The sequence below is a fragment of the Diuraphis noxia genome, unplaced genomic scaffold (assembly GCF_037042655.1).
Source record: "Diuraphis noxia isolate RWA-SAM2 unplaced genomic scaffold, SU_Dnox_SAM2 contig0004, whole genome shotgun sequence".
Taxonomy (NCBI): domain Eukaryota; kingdom Metazoa; phylum Arthropoda; class Insecta; order Hemiptera; family Aphididae; genus Diuraphis; species Diuraphis noxia.
This window is the reverse complement of record NW_028301714.1, coordinates 35,505,768-35,530,731: the sequence shown is the minus strand read 5'-3', so window position 1 is coordinate 35,530,731 and position 24,964 is coordinate 35,505,768. Positions and strand designations below refer to the sequence as shown.

The 24,964-nt window shown below is 34.2% G+C and overlaps 1 protein-coding gene across 3 annotated transcripts in view; it reads left to right on the top strand.

The window, feature by feature from the left end:
- mirr (iroquois-class homeodomain protein mirror) overlaps window positions 1-24,679 on the top strand; it is a 42,811-nt gene extending 18,132 nt beyond the window's left edge. For 2 of the 3 annotated variants that reach the window (XM_089226308.1, XM_089226310.1), the window contains exons 2-5: window positions 2,023-2,544; window positions 4,293-4,399; window positions 19,127-19,419; window positions 22,573-24,679. In XM_089226308.1, coding sequence (XP_089082434.1) covers window positions 2,023-2,544; window positions 4,293-4,399; window positions 19,127-19,419; window positions 22,573-23,402 — 1,752 coding nt within the window. In that variant the 3' untranslated portion in view covers window positions 23,403-24,679. The remainder of the gene's footprint in view (window positions 1-2,022; window positions 2,545-4,292; window positions 4,400-19,126; window positions 19,420-22,572) is intronic. The other variant, XM_089226309.1, reaches the window with a different exon arrangement.
- The last annotated feature ends 285 nt before the right edge of the window (window positions 24,680-24,964 follow it).

The window sequence follows — 24,964 nt, the reverse complement described above, 5'->3', positions numbered from 1 at the left end:
CTTAAAATTATAATAAAAATATAATTATACAATGTCTGGATTTAAATATAAAATGGAAGACAATAAACGGAATGTATTGTGTTCAAAGTAGTAATTTAATATTATGTTACAATAATAATATGTTTAATACATGCGGGCTCATTGCGTACGATATGCATTTGGGTAGGAGGAGCGTAAATGGTTGCCGCCATTCGTTCTACTTTCGTATATTATATGATATAAAATAATATAGCATAGAATTTATAGAGGTGTGGGTCTAAACGACTCCGCAGTAATATTTGATGACACTCGGTGACCAATAATAAAACGTGTCTATATATTTTTAAATATCAGAATATTCCCAAACGTCTGGGGACATCAGTTTTCACTACAAATTCCCGGTTTTTCAACAATTTTGTGCATGAAGTGTATGTACATTGATTGAAAAAAGAAACTAGGTTTTCCTCGCATGCGAGGCTGGTGCATCAACCTATATCCGTATAAAAATGCTTGTCTATTTCGTGGTATAGATGAGGGGTTCGTGTTACAACAATTGAAATGCGGGAATATCTGGTACCTACACTATTTTCTCATAAGAAATCTCCGGTCTTTGTAACGGAAATTTCTGGACGGGACAGCATATACATATAGCTGTAGGTACTAATACAGTTAGGTACCTACTATACGTATTATAATACAAATACCGTTCCCAAAAACCAATACACGATCGTGGTTTTACGATGCATGGATTCGGTTAAAAATAATTTTCTACAGATCCTATGAATATATCGATTGCTGTATCCTGTTTCCGTGTATGGTATTGGCAATATATATAAAGGTATACACCCGTTATTACCATATAGGTAGGTACAGGTGTAAATCCGTCACTCGCTACCGCAAAAGTAATACGTATAATATTATATAGGTATGGGGACAGGAACGCGAATCGCGAGGAAATAGTTTTCGGTCGGACGAAATCCAAGTATACCTATCTATATATAGATGGGTACCTACGATGATACGAATGCATATATATATTATATAGACGTAGCGTGTTACACCACATCCCTATTCAAATCGAGCGCCCATACAAAATCATTGTCTATATATAATATTATATATAGCCATATATTACATGCAGAGTATATATATTATATACCTATACCGTTATACAGCCGTTGTGTACAACTTGCTTAACAACGACTGTTATATAGTGGGCATATATAGGTACATACAGTCGGCTTGTCACTCGTATAATATATGTATTATATACGTCTAGTTACCGTATGCCTATTCGGATTTTCGTTCGTCCAATCCGTCGTGTAATATCATATCACATGGATTTCGCTTAAAATATAATATTATATTGTTCCGTCAAAAATCACGTCCTCCTGCGCACGCTGCAGCCGTTTTATTATTATCATTATTGTTACTGTACGAAACATATATTATTATTATAAGTGTGTGTGAGTGTGTGTGACACTCGTCAAAATCCGATGATCCGTGTGACATCGCTCGTCGCCAGTTGTTGCAGCAGACGACAACTACTGTCGAAAAACGTAACAATATAACATAATAACAATAATGTTACATTTGACATGGTTTTTAACGGTACGAATCACACGGCTCGTTGACTCTGGTCTGCCGTCGACGTATATTATATATACGTCAAATTGTATATTTTTTTCTGCTGCAGGTACATAATATATGTGTTGTACTGCGCGTTTGGTACGTTCTGTGATCGAAGTTATCATTATCATTATAACATTGCAATTATTAAAGCAATTTTTCACGGAATATAAATGCCTATAGGTACTTCAATACTTGTTTATACTTCTATGACTATGTACGATTTTTGTACACCTTCTAATCCACTTGTGTTTAATGAATCTCGACTAGAAAAGTATATAACTTTACTTATACAATATTATAACAACTATGTATAGTTATAGGTACCTATATAACGGAACAGCCTAAAAAACATATAGTTGTATTATATATTGTCAACGTATTATATTCTAATAATACATTTTTCGTTTACAGACCACATCGTTAGTGCCGCCGCAGTCTCTGTTACCACAGCCGCCGCACACGTCTTCGTCGTCATCTTCGAGCCCACCTTCCTTACAGCTATCGCTCACCGCGGCCCGACGACACACTTCCGTCTCGCCGCAACCACCGTCTTCAACCGCAAGCGGCCACAACTCGTCTCCGCCGCCACCCCATCAGCCACGGTCAACCGTCGGTGGATCAACTACAGCATCAGCGGCTCTACCGCCGTCGTCCGTCACCGGCAGTCCCACCACGGCCGTAGCCACGGTCAGCACGTCCACAGCCGCGGCCGCGGCCGCTGCACCCCCACGGTGCTGCGACACCGGCCGACCCATATTCACCGACCCCATCACCGGGCAGACGGTGTGCTCGTGTCAGTACGACCTGCTCAGCTACCAACGGCTGGCCGCTTCAGGAGTACCGGCCCTGTCTATGTATACCGCGCCGTATCCGGAGGGCATGGCCGCCTACTTTCCGGCCCTCGGCTCTGACCAGCCCCCGTTCTACTCTGCCGTAAGTACCTATCTGTTAATTAAACGCCAGACGGACTGTAATAGCACCACTCCGTATACACACCATGACGTAGGTAGTAGAATTTGTTTATGAGCTTATGGCCTCATTTTTCTATATTATATATATGTGTTGAAAATGATTAAATTGAATGAATAATATTTTAATACGATGTTCATTAACTGCTACGATTACTTATAAATTTATAATAAACATTTGGTTTATCCGAACAAGTATAATGACGGAAATATTTCATATTCAATTCACGTAGGCATCTATATCTGTGTTGATGTCTCCGTATAATTAGGGGTTTTTTCTGTGGTGGGTATAAGAACATTTATTTAATTAATAAGCTATACCTATAATTATAATTTTACTGATAATATTTTATTTATTAAATTCAATTTAAATATACCTTTATATGTATATGTATAGAAGACACAAATGTTATGAAACAATAATTACCTATTTACATTGATCTGCATTTTAAACAACATATTACAATTATTTTCGATTGCGGGGAATTATATTTAGTATTATCTATTTATATACGCGTGTACCTAATACTGTAATGTGCAAAGGGTATCCATTATGCCTATAAGTGTGCACAAGTAATCTATCACAAAAGAAAACTATTTCGGTTATATTTTATCTGTAGTCTACTCGTGTAATACCATACAATATAATATAACGACAGAATATTATGATATCTATACTGGTGTACTTTGAAAAATTAACCTCGTGTTATCAACCTTTAATAGACACGATTCTCGTGTGTTCGGCACATAACTCGTGTATGCCGTTATGGCCCGAACGTAAAAATAATGTGCACATATTATTATAATTTATAGAACCTTTATTCCGCATGTCAGCCATTGTTTTTAACACAATTCAACCCCTTGTTCAATCTTATAGATTTATCCACCCTGTATTCCATCCGGTGTATCGTATATAATACCCTTTAGGTATTACCCAGATGTATTATATAGATTCTTATATAGGTATTATAATATCTATACATTATTTAAAATACGTATATGGTAGTGCTTAAATTGCTAGCACCGATGCGTGTATAATATAATATATATACACTTGTAAGTTTGCATATATTCATAGTATTTTAATGCATCACTTAACATAATTTATAAATATATTTCATATTTATAAAGGAATAACAATAATATATATCTCCAGTTCGTTGGAGATATCATCATTCATCATACATTATAATATACAAAAACGATTTCGTGAAATCGCCGAGTAGGTATATAAAATATACATTTCATGGATGTATTTTTTTTATATGCACACAGTATTAAGGTATCTATATAAAAACGATATAATTAGCATAATATACATCATATTTTCTTTCCTTGTCGAAGGATATTTGTACGGAGCGGACAAAAAACCCCAAGTCCAACACGTCACGTCCGTGTCATATATGATAATATATACTTCGCATCAATGTGATGTGACGGCGTTGTGATCCATTGTTCATATATGCTTATATATATCTATATAATCTATATTATATAATTAGGTCGAGTGTACCTATATAGTAGAAAGCTTGTATTATTATATTGTAACGACCGTCGTATACATGGGATACGTAAAATACTACTCTGCAGTACCCATATTATTTTGTGTTGTATAATATAACGTTAATAAACGAGTTCACCCTAATAACGCTTGTATGTATGATAATATATTTTATTATTATTAATATTATATATATTTTTGTGTGTGTGCAGGCCGCAGCGGGACTTGATCTCAAAGAGAACTTGGCAGCTGGAGCTACATGGCCATACCACTCGGTCTATCACCCCTACGATGCGGCATTCGGGTACCCTTTCAACGGGTGAGTACCCCCAAAAATACACATATATATTTAAAAAAATACATATATATAATACACATATATACTAGGGTTGCAAGGGCAGAGCAAAAGCATAACAATATATTATATTATTTTACGCATGTGCAGTGTGTGTGTGTGTGTATACGATAAACGTATTTATGTATATGTACACACGTATGTATATTGTATTTATGTTCACCTAAAACAACAATGCGTCGAACGGTCGTCCGTCCAATAAGAGTGGCGTATATTATATAATCTAACGCAATATATAATATATATATATATATATATATAAGTTTAATATGTACCTATACATAGTTTTTCGATGGGGTGCAGGAGAGTACCGTATGCCACCGCGGATAATGTTAATTTCAATTCTTTTCTGTCGTCTGTTCGAAACATCATCGTGATGACTTATAATTATATATATTTATCCATATATCTATTCGTCCTTTAATGTCGCGGGTACTTACTAAAATGAACATCATAGTTTTACCTCCACCTGGTGACTGATACATACTTTATAGTTATTAAATATTTTTCAATCATATAACAAAATACGATGTTAATTTGTTGCAAGTCTAACTGGTTTTTGATTGTCTATTTTATTTAAAGTAACATATTATTCAATTGCGATTTTCTTCGCTCACGCGTATAAAGTTTTTGCGTTCGTATCCCTTACCACATCAAATTTAAATATAGGTACCTTATTAATTATTATAATAAAAATCTAGTATAATACCTATATATTATTAAATTAAATATTTCAATATGTCATTTCGCCATGTATTGTATTCATATATGGTAAATATGTAAATATTCCATGTGAATCAATAGATACTATACAATAATTAATTATATTTGAATAATTTATAGTATATTATTATACATAATATCTTTCCTACGTTAAAATAGTATAGATACTTACCAACAGATAATACCATGTGCCACACAAGCATATTATGTTTCAACTTAAGGTTTTGTAATTTTACTGGATTTATATATATATGTTTCATGATGTATAAAATTAAATGTGCTTCCATCTTAAATTCTATATAACATTTGTGTGTACTGTATATACCTATATTATACCTTACATTTTACCTTCGTTATATTATCTACCTATAGTATTAATAATAACTCCCGTGTGTTATTTTATACCTTTTATTATCATTATATATTAATGTGCCTATAGAATTATAACAATTATTACATTATTTACAAGCTATACAGCGGGTAAATATATCTCAACTTTTTATACAAAGTATAAAAAAACCCACGCAAAACTAACGTACTCATATAAAATTATATAGATCACATAAAATATTAAATTGCTATGTTACAAATATTTATTTATCCTACTTATATATGTAGGTATCTACATATTCTATACCACCCCAACTAGTATTACGTACATTATTATTTGTTTCATGAAACATATTCAATAAAGGTTAGGTTAGTTTTCTTTCAATTTGCAATTATGATTTAACATTTTTTAATCAAATGTGGTTCATTCATATAAATAATGTATTAAACTTTAATAACTATATGATAATATTTTTTATATTATATTATGGTTATTGTATTTTTTACTTTTTAATATTTTGCTTATAAACAATGCATAGGTTTCTAAAATTGTAAGTTTACAACGTTACAAATTCTAGGTTAACAAGTTAACTGTACATAAAATGTTAATTTTTAAGTACTACAAAAGTATAATGCTTATTAAAAGTTAAACGTCTTTTGGTGGTGTTAAATGGACTTTTGATTACGGTTAACCTTTATAATCACCTCGCGTCGTCTGCTCAATTAAAATGTATATGTAACAAATTTATTGTTAAAATACAATGTGTCAACACGGTTTATATTCTTATATTTGATTTCGTATCTGTGTATATTATTGTATCTATATGCGAAATTGTTTTGATGTGCTTTTTTTTTCATTTTTCATTCCATTTTATAAACAAACTAGTTTTCTAAATCTATTATATTTCTTTCTAAACATTATGTAATAATAATAAAATTATGTATTTGTATGTAGTGTACGCGTTTAATTGATACGATATCTAATTTATCATGTTTGTATATGTGTGTAATATACACAAAGATAATATGGCTTATTGCGGGTGTTAAGAATTGCGAAACATGATTCCAACCGATTAGAAGCTTTATAAGTACAATATATTATAATATTATACTACTAATAATATGCTATATAATATATAAAATAACATACGTCCCACATCGTATTATGACAATCGGTTGACTGAACGGGAATAATATATTATGTATATGTGTAGGCGCAAAAACACATACCTATAATGGGTACCGTTGCAATGCTAGGAATTAGGATATGTTATCCAATATATATATAATATATTATTGGCAATGAATTATTTCAACTATTATTTTTACATTTAATACCCCCACGTGATGTTATAGTAATGTTTTCTGTCTGTTGTATAATAATGTATAGGTAATATGTATAGGTATACACATATAGATTAGCGATTTTGTATTTAGGGCTGATATAATAGATATTATGCTTACCGGGTAGTGCTTTAAAATTAAAAAATATATATATATTAATGAACTACAACAACACAATCATAAAATAAATAAATAAAAGTCCATCTCCGGTGGTGTGCTATATTGTGTGCCGTTGGTTGACCGGATAATGTTTATAAAAACCATATCACGTTTATATATATATTATAATAAAGAGCCGACGATTTTTCCATTGAAAAATAATAATAATATTTAAAACACCATTACGAGTTTTCATCTTGCAAAAAAATAGCCGGGCACGCATATTATGATTCTCGCGCGGATGGAGTAAAAAAAGTTCTATATAATGGGCGATTCGTGTTATCGATGTTGATGATAATGATGAAAGCCAGTACGACTATCCCTTCGGAAAGCCGATTTTTTTTCGCTCACGACCCCTGTATAATATTGTTTCACTTATACATTATTCCGAACCGGAACGCTGTAAAAAAAGGGGAAAAAGTGTTACGTTAAAAGCTTTGTCCACTTTTCAGTAGGTAGGTAGGTTAATTCTTTTTTCTCCAAACGTCGCGTATACAACCTACAATGACAACGATTTCTATGTCAGCCGTATGGCGGCCTTTGTAAATCTGTAACTTTTGAGTGTTCATACGGAATCTTATTTTCATTCGCTTATGTACGAATACCCATAACTCCTTATATTTTACCCCATATAGGATGTAATACCTATAGATATTAGAATTTTGCAAAATATTTATTATATACGCAATCAATATTTAAATATAATTTGTATGAAAAAATGTATCATTTAATATGACTTAAAAGTATATTTGTATATCTACTTTTTTTTTGTTACTCCAAATGGGTATCTTGTAAGTTAAAATGTTTGTACAAATAACATTATATACGCGTAAAAAAGTGAGAAAAATTAATCGTTTAACCAAAAATGTCAGGTCATCAATTGGATACATTCCAAAATGCATATATGATAATTATATTTAACTTGAAATTAATAGGTATATAACGCGCTAGCTATAACGAAAATATTTATTCTTCAGTCGTTAACGAATTTTATCATCATATTTTCAACATCAAACAAATTTTGTTATTATATATTCTTATTTCTCTTATTAAAATAGACTAGTATTTTTAATTTTCCTTCGAAGACACTTAATGCGTGACACGCAGTAAAATTATACTATACTCATATTAGTATGTGCATATGATGATATTAAGTTTTTAAAATTATTCCTCAAGCTCATTTTTATTGGCAAATTGGAGTTATTTCATATAGCTTGTGGTATATGATATGATGCTTATAATATATTTATATTAAGACAGATTAATAAACATGACGTTAGTTTAACTCATTAAAATTATAATCACTGGTGTGTATATTAAATATAATGTATAGTAATATTATATGATTGTATAATAAAATATTATATTACGTCATTATGTCATTATTACATTGTATAGGTATATGTTTTAATATTTTAACGTCTTGGAGAACAATATATATATATGGCTATTTTAATTTTAAAAAGTATATCGTTTTTGGTGGTATTTTTCGATTCGAAACAGGAAAATGGTAAGTTGCAAAATTCTGCATAGAATATTTTGCACCTTAACTGCTTTTGTACCGATTTAAATAATAAGCATATGAAAATTCCTATTCTCGTTAGACGTTGGTAACACTGAACCGTAATTTTGTTGTTTTTACTGTTTTCGCACGTTCTCGTATAATATTATACTTTTATATATTATTATGTGTCTTATACATACACAATATAATATATTACACAACACCCTTATTCCCTTTGGTCAACTGACATGATGTGGTCGTTGTCGAAATCGTCGTGGCTGCCGCCGACCAGCACACAGCCGCCAGATGGTTATGGATGGGTTTTAAGCACGAACGGGTGGTACGAAATGAAAAAATTAAAACTAAAAAAGTAGGTAAAAAAAAGGAAAAATGGTATACCATAATGCCACAAACACATATATACACGCGCGCGCGCACACACACACACACTTAGACAAGCGCGTTTTGGGTGTGGTTTGTTGGCACTGACTCTCTGGGAAAAGATAACAAATATACAGCCGTGCTTTTCGCCATTACACCCGGTAGATAAGGACACAGGAATTTTTATTTTTTCGTTTTAACACTCCTCGTGTTTTATCTGTATATACAACTAACGCGCGCCGCGCGCGTGTGTGTGTGTGTAGGTAGGTATATATACTCGCTTCTGTTTTTCACCGCCGCCGCCGTTGTTCCGACACACAATTTGTTAATGGAATCACGTAGGAAGCCACTCGGCGACGTGTACTGGTTAAGTAGCCGATATGCGTGTATAATAAATCATACCCCGATAACCACGCTTTTGCCGTCGTCGCTGCCGCAGCCACCGCCGACCTCCCTTCAAGTAACAGTCGATTCCAAAATTTTATCAATTTATATTATATAGGTAGCATAAAACATCGATGCGGTGTGCAATGCTGAAACTGCAATATTAATTATTATTACTACGCCGACTATATAATATATATATATTTCTTATGCCGATCGTCATTTGCATTATACTCATATGCAGCGAATACCGCAGTTTAGATACCCATATATATATATTATAATATTAGCTAAGCGCGATAATCGCCTGTATAGGTAATAAAATGTTTTATAATGTTGTTACACGTTTGGACGCGCGTGACGAACAAACATCGAACATGTATTCGACGACGTTGTTCACAGGAATATTGCACCTATTATATACCTCCTACTTGTACGTTACTCGTCATGGTAACCCTTCTGCAGCGCACCCCTAACGCACTGTTGTATAGTAATAACAGTAATGCGCCGCCGATTATGATAAGACCGGCACACACACGACGGAGGCCGTATAAAATGGCGGCGACGGATTTTTTTTTTGTAGGGCTTGCGCGTCACGCGAAAACGCATGTCCAACCGCTGTTATACACCACCACAGCCCTAACATTTTTTTTTTTTACACACCTTTACACATTGTTATAACACTGCTGCACACGTTGTATGCCCTTCCCTTTTATATTTATATATTATGATGTGTGCTAATCGAATGTATACTTTGGACCGTGTCATATTATTTCATTAGCCCGCGACCATATTGTACATAGGTATTATGTATTATGGTTGACTGCTTAGTCTATATATTTGTTTGTACAAGATGTCGTTTTGATTCCAGGTGTATACTATTACCTATATCCATATGCTTATGTAAGATACGCGTATAACGACATAACGTATATAATATTATTAAAATAGGTCTTACTCACCCTTTATTGTCCTATATTTTTCTTTTTGTATTACCTATACCTATATATATAGGTATATAGGGTCGTTTTCCCATATCGCGCGAGTTCATCATAGCTCTTCTTTCGACTTTTCAAAATAATCATTGTAGCTATGCAATGGTTTGGTGTACATTTCGTTTGAATGATGCTTAGCCGATTGCTGCAGTACCCTAATACCTACATTATATGAATGACGATAACAATGATATTATAGGTACCTACTATAATGTATATATTAATGTAATATATGCAACTATCTTGGTACATTACAGAGCTTCGTACTAAGCGTCTCGACCACTATATACACTATTTCATTTTTTTTTAATATCGAGTAATCTAACGCATTTACTGCTGATCCTCGCACGGCAGAATTCTTATTTATTTATTCCGCAGTATCGATTATTATGCGATCGCGTGTTTACCCAGGCACACGTAATATTGTAGGTACTTCTCCTTACAAACACGCGTTTTGAAAAAATATTGAATAATTTTAATATTATATTATATATATAAACATAGGTATGTAGTATGTATTGACGCCATTTTTGCAGCAATTCGAGTTTTTCATCCGTTCGTTGGACGATTCATAAACTCGTCTCAATGCGATACATTGCGATGACGAAGAAATGAGCTGCGATGTGTTGTAAAAAACGCGTTGTTTACGTTCTGCTTAATGCCGTAGTGTGCGTGATGCTTGTATAGTTTATACTGTTTAAAACCACCGCCACCGTACATTATTATATACGTCGGCCCGACAAACCGAACCGTTTAAACAAATACACACAGTCGAACGCTTCGGTTCTGTTTCCCTTCCCGAAACCAGTTTTCAATTTTATCGTGTCCGACAACCGAACGCACGTATATAATATTATACTTATCAAATAATATATTTAAATATACAATAATAGTATTACATATTATTATAATGTACCTTTATATACATATTATGCATTAGAGTGTGTTTTGTGTATTATAATACGCGTTTTGTCAATCCGATTTCCATTAACGTTGTCCTCCTCATCCTGTTGCAACCTGACAACTTGCAACGCAAGTATATATATATATATGTGTGTGTGTGTGCTGTATACCGTTCGTCCTATAATATAATTAGCTTGAATTGTGAGAACTGCGGCGAAACTAATTCATCGTATTTCATACAGACAAGTTGCTGCAAAGTGCAGGTACACACAACAGCTTACCTATGTATAGGATTCAAAATAATATTTGCTGTTGGAATATAATAATTATAACATTATGCATGTACCAATACGTCATAATATTATTATTATACAACGCGCGACACGAGCGATCTTTGTACCTTTAGTGGTAATATATACCTGCTAAACTGCGGAACGATGAAAATGATTTTCTGTCCGTCACAACACACGCGCCAGTATTACTACGTTTTAACATAATTTACCATAACATATAATATATATATATATGTATATAAAAGCCCGTCGTTACACATCATCCAGACCTATATACATAATATAAATATATAACCCTATTTCGTTGTTAACACGAACATACACACACACATAGTCGTTCTCGCTCTATTCGCAGTCCATCATGAATATTCATATATTATATTATATTATACATGTATAACGTACAACGTGCAATCCCACGGTTGCACAAAATCGTGAATTTTAGGTCGCCGAGAGCTGGTACGACGACGAAGGACTGCCGGAAATCGGAGGCTCGACGATATGATCGAAACGCCGAAAATCAAGCAGATAATGATTTATCTATTGAAAGACGTCGGGCGTGATGTTATTGTTTTCGTCATCCGTGATCGTAAATCTCCCGATCGATTTTAAAAAACTGTCATGTGGGGGGTGGAGTGGCAGGTCCCCCGTGTTTACACGGACCGCGCGCGATGCATACGAATTTCGTCGAATAGGACAGATAACATTATTGTACCGCACATGTGCAGCGTACGCGCGTATATTATAACGGGTGAAATTGCCTTTGGTGTACACCGCCACCGGATGTGCCGGACAGGCGCGAGGAATTCCGTTTGGTCATGATACGTCGCATCGAAATCCGATTCATGCGATAGGTTCTATATAAAAATGTATATTATATACACTAACCTATACGTCATGATGGTGTGAGCGACTGCATTGCAACTTAAAAAAATTTTTATGCGTGCAATGCAGTTAAAAAAAAAAAAAAAATAATAAAAAAAAATAAAAACGATACAACGCGTATTATAACGGAAACACCCGTAATATATACAGTAGTCGCCAAAGTGCGTTGCAATATTGCACTACCGGGACCTATTATGATTGCAGGTATATACGGATGTACGCGGACACCGGACAGGAAGTTGCGTCGTGGCCGTTATATGTATTATATATATACTATGTACGTCTCCTCCTCCACGTGGTGTAATAATAATAATAATAATAATATGTAACTTGTATGAATAATAATATGCGATACACGCATAATATTGTGATGTATAATAATATCATTATTATATACTACCGTAGCCCATAGCAGTGATCGCCGTGTGATCGGACACGATGAGGTCACTAACCTCAAGTTCGTCACCGCTAATCGGTTACTTCCGATAGATTTATGTGACATATTATATATTTATAAAAAAAAAAAACACCTTCCGTGCGTAGGTTTGATAGATTTTCACACACATAACGGTTACACATGTATATATATAAAACACATATAATATGAAAATGTTTTTGTGTGTGAAAACGTGTGCATGTGTGCGTTATTGACGCCTAAGAACGAAACCGGTCGTTAAAATCGTCGTCAAATTCGCGGTCGTTCCCATCGTTCGGTCCGAGTCGTAAAATCCGATAGAATTTATTGTATACCTACCACCGAAAATTTGTGCGGACGCACATATAGTGGCATTCCAACAGAAATCTATTTATACACACAAAACAAACGAATACATGTTCAATTAATATTGTTGTATAATACTGTAAAATTCATATCATGTTATCACGCGTACAGCGTATTTTATATTAAAACCGTGGGCAACACCTTGACGTTACCGCTGACGACGCGTAAAAAATAATTTAAACGATATTAAAATTAATAATAATTTACTATCATAATCTTTATCATTTTAATTATTTTTTATTATTATAATAACATATTTTTTCTTTCTTCGTTTTCGATCAAACGCACACTGAACGAACTAGCCCCGCGCCACCGCCTCCACGACGTCGAGTTGTATATTTGGTTACATGCCCGATTACAAATCATCCGTGAAACGAAAACGACAATCGGGACCGGTCTTCAAACTGGACGAAAAAAAGAAATATAAAAAACGCGGATCCATACACATACACATAATATAATACTTAAATTACTGTATGTACAACACGTATATTATATATATATGTATATATTTATAAGTTTACTGTGTGTTTCTCGCCCTTCGCCGCTGCGGCGTATATACAGTATAATAATATTACACACACGCACTCTCCTTTGTGTGAAAAAGCCGACACCGGTGTTACACGCGGTTTTACAAGTTTATCATTTTTACACCTTTCACGCACATCGGACCCGTCCGGCCGCCTCCGCTGTCCGTTCGCATTTTCCGCCAGTGAACCGACGAGGCGGACGATAGATTTCGAAAAGAATCTCTATACACACATACACCTATTATAGGTATTATATTATTATTAATATTTAGATGTATACTTTACATACAACGCACTGCCGAGCGGTTCGGGGATACTCTCAAACGGTCGGTTGGATGGACGGGAGAGGAGGGAGGGGATTATAAATACGTAATATCGCGGTGGCACATCAAAAAAGGGTTAAACACACGCCGACACCGATTTAACGGGTCTGGTTCGGAGAAAAAAAACAAAACGGATACGGCGGCGACGACGATGAGGGGCAATATATATAGTCGCGCGGTGACCCGGTCGTGTGTTTTTCGTATTTTTCGTTTTCATTATGATTATTATTATTATTATTGCCCACCTAGAATTTTTTTTCACTCTATATACATATTATACTCTCTCGACCCTCTTTACCGCTCGCAATATATTCGACTGCGGTTGGCCGGTAACCATAATAATATTACTTCACCATAACTGCACCACTGCACCGCACATAACCTCATCTATATGATATATTTTACGCGCCCATCATTGCTTAATATATATATAATATTACAGTGTTTGAAATCACTAGGTATTAAATAATATTACTACAGCTATACACATATAATAATTATAATGGAATATTCGATCAAAATCACCGCTCATCGCTACTTTTAGGCAAACGTAAGATACCTATCTAAGAATAACGCTTCTTTAATATATATACGCTACATTTTTTTGTTAGTTAATAATATTTATGTACCTGATTAGTACCTAACAAAGATAAATTTTAAGCGAAACCGTTAAATATTTCGGTATATTCATTGAAAAAAAAATATTCGAATATTTTCGAATTGTGATGCATATATGACTAGAGTACCTAAATTTTATTAATGAAATTTTTTTAAAATTAATTTTGCTATAGACAACCAAAAGTTGAATAAAACAGTACACCTTCGACGATGGTTGTATTATACAATAATAGATAGTGCAGTGCGATAATGTATAGCGTTGCTATAAATACGTGATGCAAATAGCGCGCTATTTCCATCCACTAAGAATTTTTATATTATTATATATCGACGTGTTCATCAAATAATATACCCAAGTACATTCATTACAATCGCCATAATACTACGTGATATTTATTGTAAATTTTATCGAAAAATATAATAGTTACATAATAGTTTGTAGTCTTCCAATAAAATTCCACATATTATTAGGTACTGTGGTTGACCGTCATTGCTGTGTTTTCAAATGTTTTCGTGATGTATAATACCAAAAACAAATCCTAGGTAGTTATTATATTTTATATTATTATGACGGTAATTTATTAACCAGTCAAAATAACAGAACTTTATGCGGGCCACCCTTCTATTAGTGCATACTGATATTGTGATATATAATTATTATTATTGTGCTAATCGTTTGTATCCCCACTCAAGCACTTCTAAACGCGTGCGGCGTTTTATTATGATTACGATAATTGTGTGCGTTTGTACCTTAAAACTATTAAAATTATATAATATAGGCTACAGTAGACCAGAACAACTGTGGCAGCCTACTTATACAAATTAAGTTTTAAGTTTAAAATTTTTTTTTTTTACTTCTATACTAAAATTTTATGTAACCGTTTTTACGACATTCGTCGTAAAACTAATTCAACTGGCAAACTTGCTCTCTAATACATATAATAATTTTTGTGTACTATGCACCTTGCACTCTTATAATATGTACATAATTGAAGTTATTAAAAATTATAAAATTTAAATATAACCTCTCATGAAAATGTTTCAGCGTTTAATTATAATATATTTAAAATTAATTGTTTCGCATTCCCGATTTATAAAACTTTGTTTCACTACGGATATGGGTGTATTGTTATGTAATGTTATAAACGCTTGGTTTATTTTATCGTTGTGGATAGGTACGTTAACAAGTTTTATTTGTGTCTCTGAGAAGTTATAATATACCGAATGTTGGTTTTCTGTTTATTGTAATTATTTGGACACAGGTACCTGCAGTTGTTACTTATAATTACGAATTGTGTTATTATATCATTGGCCGTTGCACATTTGCGCTATATCTATGTAATGTGTAATAACAATATTATACGTTCGTTGACCATTAAAATAGTATGTTTCCCGAAAACGCAATTATTCTTAATATTAGACATTTATTTTAATAATAAATATTGTGGTTATGGGTCTGGATTTGTTGCTATATCGAGTAGATAAAGCTAGTTCGAGGATTACAATAATATCGTTTGTATGATAGTTACAGCCAAATAAGTATTACCGTTATCATAATAAGTTTAATTAATACACATCTGGATGGAAAATTCGTATGGACACATCATAATAAAACTGTTGAACTGCTATAAAAATGTTAACTATAAATTGACCTCGTCGATACTGTTATAAAGGTACACAATTATTACACATGATATGTATTATTATATCCCTATATACAGGTTAGTGAACCCGCGGTATCAAAATCTCATGATGAGTGCCGGTACCTATATCGGTACTATTTTGGCATTATAATATCATATTGTTGCTTATATTTAATTACGCGTGCTAAAACCCGGTTATATATCTTTAACGTTGGCCTTTCTGAAACTAAAACGCATTGACCAAGGTCGTTAAACAGTTCGTGAATACGATTTTATTCTTAATAATTTGATATTTTTGTCGGGCAAATACAAATTTAAACGTAACATGAATTATCGTACCCATACGTGTAAATAACAAATTTATTTTATTTTATCCATCATGAAATTATTTAACTTATGACTGTTTCCTAAAACACCGCACATTGGTATAACTATGACATAACTTGCATTCAATATACAGGAATTTTTGTAAATTTAATCGAAATAGCGTTAGAAACGAATAAAATTCAAACATCTTTAATCAATTAATATTTATAAATCAATCAAGAAATTTTAGGATTTGTTATCATCAATGGCTGTAGTCATATTAATTTTGCATTTTCTATCGTGCCTTTAGGAATCCTTTAATTTTTGTGTATACGTAGTAGAATATAGTATACACATATTAATACTTATAAAATATTGTAGGTCAGGGTTTAATACCGTAGTAAAACTAGTACGTGCGTCAGAATGCCATTATCAATTATTACCGCGGTGCAGATATTATAAAAAATCGTATATCATTGTATAATTACGATTTTTTATATTAAGTACATAATATATTGCTATTCTTACATACATTATAATATGATCACATAATATCATATTGCAGATGTGGTCATAGCGGGAACATAAAATATCACACTAAAATGATTAAAAATAAATGTATATACTATATACAATGACGTATTTTATTATTATATAACGTGTAGGACGTATAGGTATAATGGTTATATATCGTTACCATGTTTTGCGGTGAATATTATCGTGGTATTGGGTTAACGTGTATAATAATATGGTTTTCATCTTGATCGGCAGGACCTTCGTACATATATAGTATATAACAATATCATCGCCGCTTGTTAAAAATAATCAAATCTAGACGAAAGAATAACGTACATCATAATAATCATATAAACATCATATAAACTGGTTTAACCGTGTGTTCCACATTTAAAGAAGAAAAATTATCCTAAAACTGACGGAAAATTATTATACAGTTTATACCTACTTGCACTCATTTCGAATAACCGTACCGTACGGTAATACGTGCACGCAACTGTCAATATGAACCATCTGCTACCAACGCGGCCGTTAGCAGAATTTAGATATAGGTAATTCCTATTATGCAATCCATTATTATGGCATCTGATCTTTTGTTCGTGAATTCATAATGTCACAGTACATAACTATAGGCGTGTGATGCTGTATACATCTTATAGCACCTACAATATATATATATAGTTATGGAGAGTATTTGTTTTTGTTTAAGGTGCAAGTACCTACGTATACCTACATATATAATCTTGTTTTCTAATTTAAATTTTTTTTCAACATTAATTTTGTATGTAATATACCTATCATACTGTGTACCTATAATATACTCTTGCGTTATCAGAGTCGATATTATAATATATAATGAATATAATATATTGTCATACGAAAATGGAAGTTTTGAATTTTTCAACCATACCACGTCCCCGTTGTTAAGAACTGAAAAAAAGATATTGACATAGTATCTGCTTAAGAGTGCGAATTAAACAATTACACGGAGGCAGGTTATAGGTACACATAAAATGTGTCCATATAAGTACCCATATTATTATAAATAATTCTATGTCGGTGGTACATGCTGGCGTAAAAATGAATCAGTTTATTCCCGTTTAGAAAAAATTAAACGAGTTTCAAAATGTATTCCAAATCAAATTTATTCCACCGTCCCCATGAACCTAACCCCTGCTATAGGTTGACAATAATAAAAACTGAGTGGATTTAAAATAAAAAAATAAAATAAAAAGGAAAAAAATGTAAATCGGGTTTTAACGCCGTGACAAGTAGAGATGGCTCTAAATAAAAATCCATTAGTTCGTTGAGACGTTAATTGGATATTTCGCCTGAAGAATCGGAATCGTGATTAACGGAGACGCTGTATACGTATGTGTGTGTGTAGTGTATACAGAATGGGTGGTGGAGAAAAGTCGTGGTGTTCAGGTCGGCGGCTTCGTGGGCGGGTGTGTATAATGCTGCTACTGGTCGCGAAGAGGGAAATGATGAGAGTTATTCAAATTCTATTAAATGGAGGGCGGCGTTTAATTGGAATTAATAAAAAGGATCGCCGTCAGCGGCGGGCAAAAAAAAAAATCTGCATAAGTTAAAAAACATTTACACCCCTCCACCACCCCATCCGATTGGCAGACCCGAGCCCAGCCCGGGGAGTTATCCCTGATTTTTTTCCTCACTCTCTTTCCTCAAAAAGTTTAACCGCGTGAAATCGCCTCGGCGGTTTTTTTCTCTCGTGATGGCTTCCGCATTAAATCTGGTCGCGTGAACCGACGACGGAATTGTTTAAAAAATTTGTGCGATTTCCTTCGTATAATATATTGTCTATATCACACCCGCTCAGTTTATACCTAGCGGCTGGCTTAACTCGTTGATTATAATAATTTTTAGTAATATAAAATTTAATCAACCTGCAGTTGTCACATTCACACACATACGTACACGTAGTTGGCCTAGGCATAATATTATATTGCTATTTTGTTCTGCCTGTTTATAAAATAATGGTCTTAAACTCTAATTATAAAATATTATACACGTGAGTTATTATTTATATCGATTTTTTTCGTTTCGCTTCAGATACGGCATGGACCTGAACGGTGCCAGGCGGAAAAACGCCACTCGAGAGACAACCAGCACGCTGAAGGCTTGGCTTAACGAGCACAAGAAAAACCCGTACCCGACCAAAGGTGAGAAGATCATGTTGGCCATCATCACCAAGATGACGCTCACGCAAGTAAGCACATGGTTCGCCAATGCCCGAAGGCGGTTGAAGAAAGAGAACAAGATGACTTGGGAACCCAGAAATAGAGTCGAAGACGAAGACAACAACAACGAGGATGACCGGAAGAGCCCAGACCCAAAAGATCTCGGTAAGTGCCTATACTTAGCAAGTGTGTATACTTATTATACTTCGGAACAGTCACGAGTGCAATGGTAGTGGTCGAGGTTGTTTTTGCCTTTATGTAAAAGATAAATAAAATATTTCCTTGTTTTAACTAGAATAATTTTATAAAAAAATACGTAATGATACGTAATTATGATAAAATACTAAAAAAAATTCATTATTTTCCTGATACAGTGCCAACAGTGGTACGATTTATTAATTATAAATAGATAACTACGCATAACACATATAAATAAATTATGAAAAATAAAATTTAAATTATGTTAAAAGGTTACTGGATTGACATAAAATTTTTCACAGGTGTGGGTGCTTTACGGTTTACTGCATTAATTCCACTTCATTGCTATAACCGTATTCTGCGGATCCTATCTAAATTTCTACTTGTGCATTAATAATTGCATCACCCTTTTGTTCTCCATAAATATATATTGGTAATAGGTGCATAGTTTAATCTTATCTAGACTTTTATTCATTCCAAGTATATACATGGATTTGTTTATTATAATTATTAAAATGCATAATATATATTGTGTAATAAACGAATGTTCTCAGTCGTTGGTTGTACCAACCTATACATAACATATAAAGCAAATTTCAAAAAATATAGACAAATTATCTGCAGTGTGGTTTTCGTCCACTACGTCGTGCTTATGGGTACGTTAAATTAATTATAATAAAGCGTTATATACTTTCGTGTACTGACGAGATCGTTTGGTGAATTCGTGCTTAGTGTCAAATTATTAATGCTGCAGTTCGGATCGAACAGTTCAAATTTGAATGTATATAAATATTATAAATACAATATATGTCATGTATTATACTGTCACATGGATGTATAAAATAATCTTCATCGTATATTATACAGTACACTGCAAATGCTTGTGTGCGTATTAAGTACATAATTCCTACTTTAGTTACAGTAGGTATGTGTATTCGGTTTTCCGAATCTAATTTGTTCGGTCGATTAATACGAATTATTGTACGCCATGAAATCTGTCCCCCTTTCATTCCGTATTTACAATTTTATATTAATGATTTATTTTTTTAACCAGATCTAAGAATAAAACGTACAAGTCGGTTTCGTATACATCCTCGATTACTATAATATTTACTATTATTATTATTGCTTGAACACTTTGCAGCAGTACGCCGCCGTGCGCGACCCGAATCACGCGCCCCGTCGGTTCCAATGACCGTTTCGAAGCACCTCCCTCTACCGTCGAACGTCGCTGTATATACATATTATAGTTTCCCTCTTTTTTATTTCCCCTGTTTCAGTGGTCATAAATTTCCGGAGCCGAACACTAGTCACGTGCCTGTCGTAATGACAATAATAATAATATCTAAAGCCAATAACACGCTCCATATAATATCTCGTTCGGTTTTCCGTCTGCGTGTCCTATATAATATAATATTAATATATTATAATACCATTATGTCACGTCGGAAGGCTAAGCACACACACACACTCACGTTGCATTATATATTTTTCTCATCGCCAGACGCTCTCCCCCGCGCGCAGAGAAAATTTTTACATGACACGTGTGTGTGCTGGAAAAAAAACAAATAAATATTAAACATTATTATTATCGTTTTGCTGATGGAAATGTCCTGCGGCACACCGCCGATCAGTAACGTACTAATTATAAAACTACAGCGTCGAAACCGGAAACGGTGTGTAAAACGTGTCTGTAATATTATAACCGCCAAAAATCCGTAATCGAACCGTTGACAAGTGTTATATTTTATAGAACACAAACCTACGTATAATGGGCTTTATGTTTATGTATAGGTTATATTAGTAAAGTACGCATTTTTGAAACTAACGCTACATATGCTACATACACTATCGTTTCAATATGTGGCAACAAATAATTCTGGTTCCGTTGTTGTTCACTTCACGGAATCTTTTGTAATTAATTTTTTAATTCATAACACATCTTCGTCGTAGATGAATAACATTGAATAACATTTTGAAGCCGGCGTAAAAGAGAAACTATTGTTTTCATGGTCTTACGACACGGTCCGTCGACGGTCTTTTAAGCGGTTCAGTGGTGGTTCGTTTGGTGTATCATCTACGTATACTTTAGCGTGCGTTCCGAATAAACTGTAACAATAAAACCGCACGTTAGCCGTTTCGTCGACAGTAAAAAAATCATAAAAGTCAATAAATAATATTTTATTTTACACAATTACAATATCTTGTACCAACCGTGTATACATTTAATAATACATGACGTGCGATAATATTTTATAAAACGTTTTTCGGGCGCGCTTAAATAAGAAATCGAGTAAAAATGAGTAATAATAATTAACGATCCCGCGGTCCGCTGCAGTTGCACACCGCGATAACTCTGGCGGCGTCTATATTAATTGTATAATATTATGTATATGTATAATTTTTAACATTACTCGGGATTATTATTATTATCGGTTTGGCGCCGGCGACGACGTTTTAATGTGCAAAAATACCATGTATACATAATATTATATAGTGTTTTAAAGACAAGTGTATATATACGCGCTAAAGTGGCCTAAAGTTAATTAAGAATAAACGCGCGTCGGTTGCACATAATACATATCATATATATTATAATCGGTGTGTATACATATGTATTATTGTATAAATCGACTACGACCAAGTCAAAAGTCATTACTTAAGTATGAAGTTTTACACTCCTTCGATATACACTCGTGTCGTTTATTAACATTCTTAAAGGTCAACGTGCGAATTATAAATTATAATACATAATATTATGATGAAGTGTAATACCATAAATTATAGCGTTTCATTCGACAAAAATAACTAGTTTAAACGAGCTTTGGAACTGCCGACCGTGTTCAACAGGTGTTTATGGAGAAATATAAAAATAACATTTTGGGATAAAACCATGATAAATATTATAACATACAACCCAATGATTAATTTCTAATATATATCTATGGTTAGTTAGACCTGACGGAAATAACGAGGTTATTATTTTTGATATCTTCTTCTGTTCCCCTCTATATTTGGCATGATGAAAGTTTACTGTTTAATATACATAATTAATTTACTTAAAAGTGAAAACTAAGTATAAAATATCATTAAATGAAATTATTCCGTTTGTGTCGGCAGATTGTAAAGACTCGGGCACGGGATCGAGCGAGGACGGTGACCGGCCGGGCGCTAATCACACAGGCAGCGAGTGGAGCGAATCGCGGGCCGATAGCGGACCGGACTCTCCGGAGCTGTTCGAACGGCCACCGCCACCACACTTCCTGCACCACCCACCGCCGTACCATCACGGCCACTATCCCGGAGCGCCACACCATCCGCCGCCGTCACACCTTGGCCACCACCATCACCACCACCATCCGTCGGTGGCGCCTCTGCATCACCGATTCGCGTCCGTGTCGCCACCGGCCACCGGTGGAGTCGGCGGCGGACTCCTGCCGTCACAGAGTAGTGCCCCGAAGCCGCGCATTTGGTCGCTGGCCGACATGGCTAGTAAGGACACGACGACCACGACGACGGCCGCGGCCGCGGTCGAGACGACGACGCCGTCCACACCACCGCCGCCTCCATCGCCGCAGCAGCAGCAGCAGCACCAGCGATCGCCGCACCACCAGCAACTGTCGCCTCCGTCCGTCGGCGGTGCGTCATCTGGGCACCGACGGCCGCCCGCCGTCCCTGTACCGTCGCTACCCGCTGGTTACGCGCGCCACGAGCAGCTGTACCGATCCTTTTACGAGGATCCCGCGGCCGCAGCCTATCACGCGCGTGCCTTCGGTGGCGGCGCCGGTATCGTGTTCCAACCGTCCGCGGCCCACCAGCACCATTTGCACCATCACCACCAGCAGCAGCAACTGCACTCGGCGGCCGCGGCGGTCGCCGAACCGTCGCCCGCCTCGTCATCGTCCGACGCCGAATCCGTCGTGGCTGTCCAGCACGCCGAACGGGCTTGACGTGAAGCGGCTCGACTACAAAACCACACGTAAATCCAAAGACAAAACAAAAAAAATAAATATATAAACATTATTTTGTAAATATTAACGATAATATTATTTAAGAGTAAACTTTGTAAATAACATATTATTACGAATATAATATATTATTATATATTAATAAGAATAAAGTAAAAACACATAATATATATGATAATATGATATTATAGAAAACGGCATGTATAACACATTGTGCGGACAATAAAAAATAGTAATGATACTACTGTTAAAAAACAAAAAAAAACTATATATACGTATTAACGAGGAAGAAATAATAATATTATATCTAAAATATAACGTGATTGATATATTTATATATATATATATATATTATATATAAATACAGGTCGGCGAGTACTAATAGTGATGTATTATATATTATTACAGTACCTATGCATATTAAATATACCTTGAGCAGATTTCTCAGGGAATTCGGGGGTTCTAAGTGATGTGATTGATGGAGGGTAGATCAGTGGGGGGGAGAGGGGTTGGGGAGCAGAGACTTAATCGTTTTATATTTTATTTCGCCGAGAAACCACATACAATACAAATAATATTATATACTGGGTACGACATGCGCATTATTGTGGTATGTGCGTGTACCTACACAATGTTTTATATACGTATACTGTGGGTGTAATAATATATATTTATATATTATATCATATTATTATGTAGAGGACAGGCGTACCCGAGTCTGTCCGGTTTAAGACGACTGGACAATCTTTTACGTTTGCCGCGGGGACACGAGATACACGATTGAAATTGAAATTGTCATTACCTATTATTATTTTTTTCTCGTGCGAGGCGAACCGATTGTTGACGTTCCTTTCTATACGACATTATGTTTTATTATTTTAATTTATTTCCTTTCATCATCTTGTTTTTATTTTTTCTCGTTCTTATATAGCGATAGGACGTAAACTACGGTTTTTAAGATATATATATACACACAAACTAGACGGAATGTATGACAAAAACTACTATATAATAATATTATCTCTTCTCGTACAGCATCATATTATATATTGTTTTCCATTTTAGTGTATATTTAGCGGTTTGTACATTGTATTTGTACGATATATAATTATATTTATAGCGGTACGCGATATTATTTTATTTTGTAATTAATTGGAATATAAAAAAAAACCATTGTTATAGCTTTTAAATTTAAATTATTCTATTATGTTTTTTTTTGTGATATTGTAGTCGGTACTTTTCCTAATACATTGTTTTTTCTTAAAAAAAAAGTGTTTCTATTTTTTTATCCTCTTACTGGTCCGCTCTATTTCTACATATATTGAATTGTTTACTGTAATAGCCAACTACTATATTATATATGAGCATATTTTAATTCTATGCGACGTCATCGTCATCTTTTTTAAACAAAAACAAGTTTTACGAAGCCTATGAGTTACACGACACCCCGACAAGAATTTTTTTCGTCTATTCTTGCAGTAAAAAAAAAATCATGTCTTTTTGTTTCGTGGACATCGATTGGAAGGTAACTTAAAACTTCACAA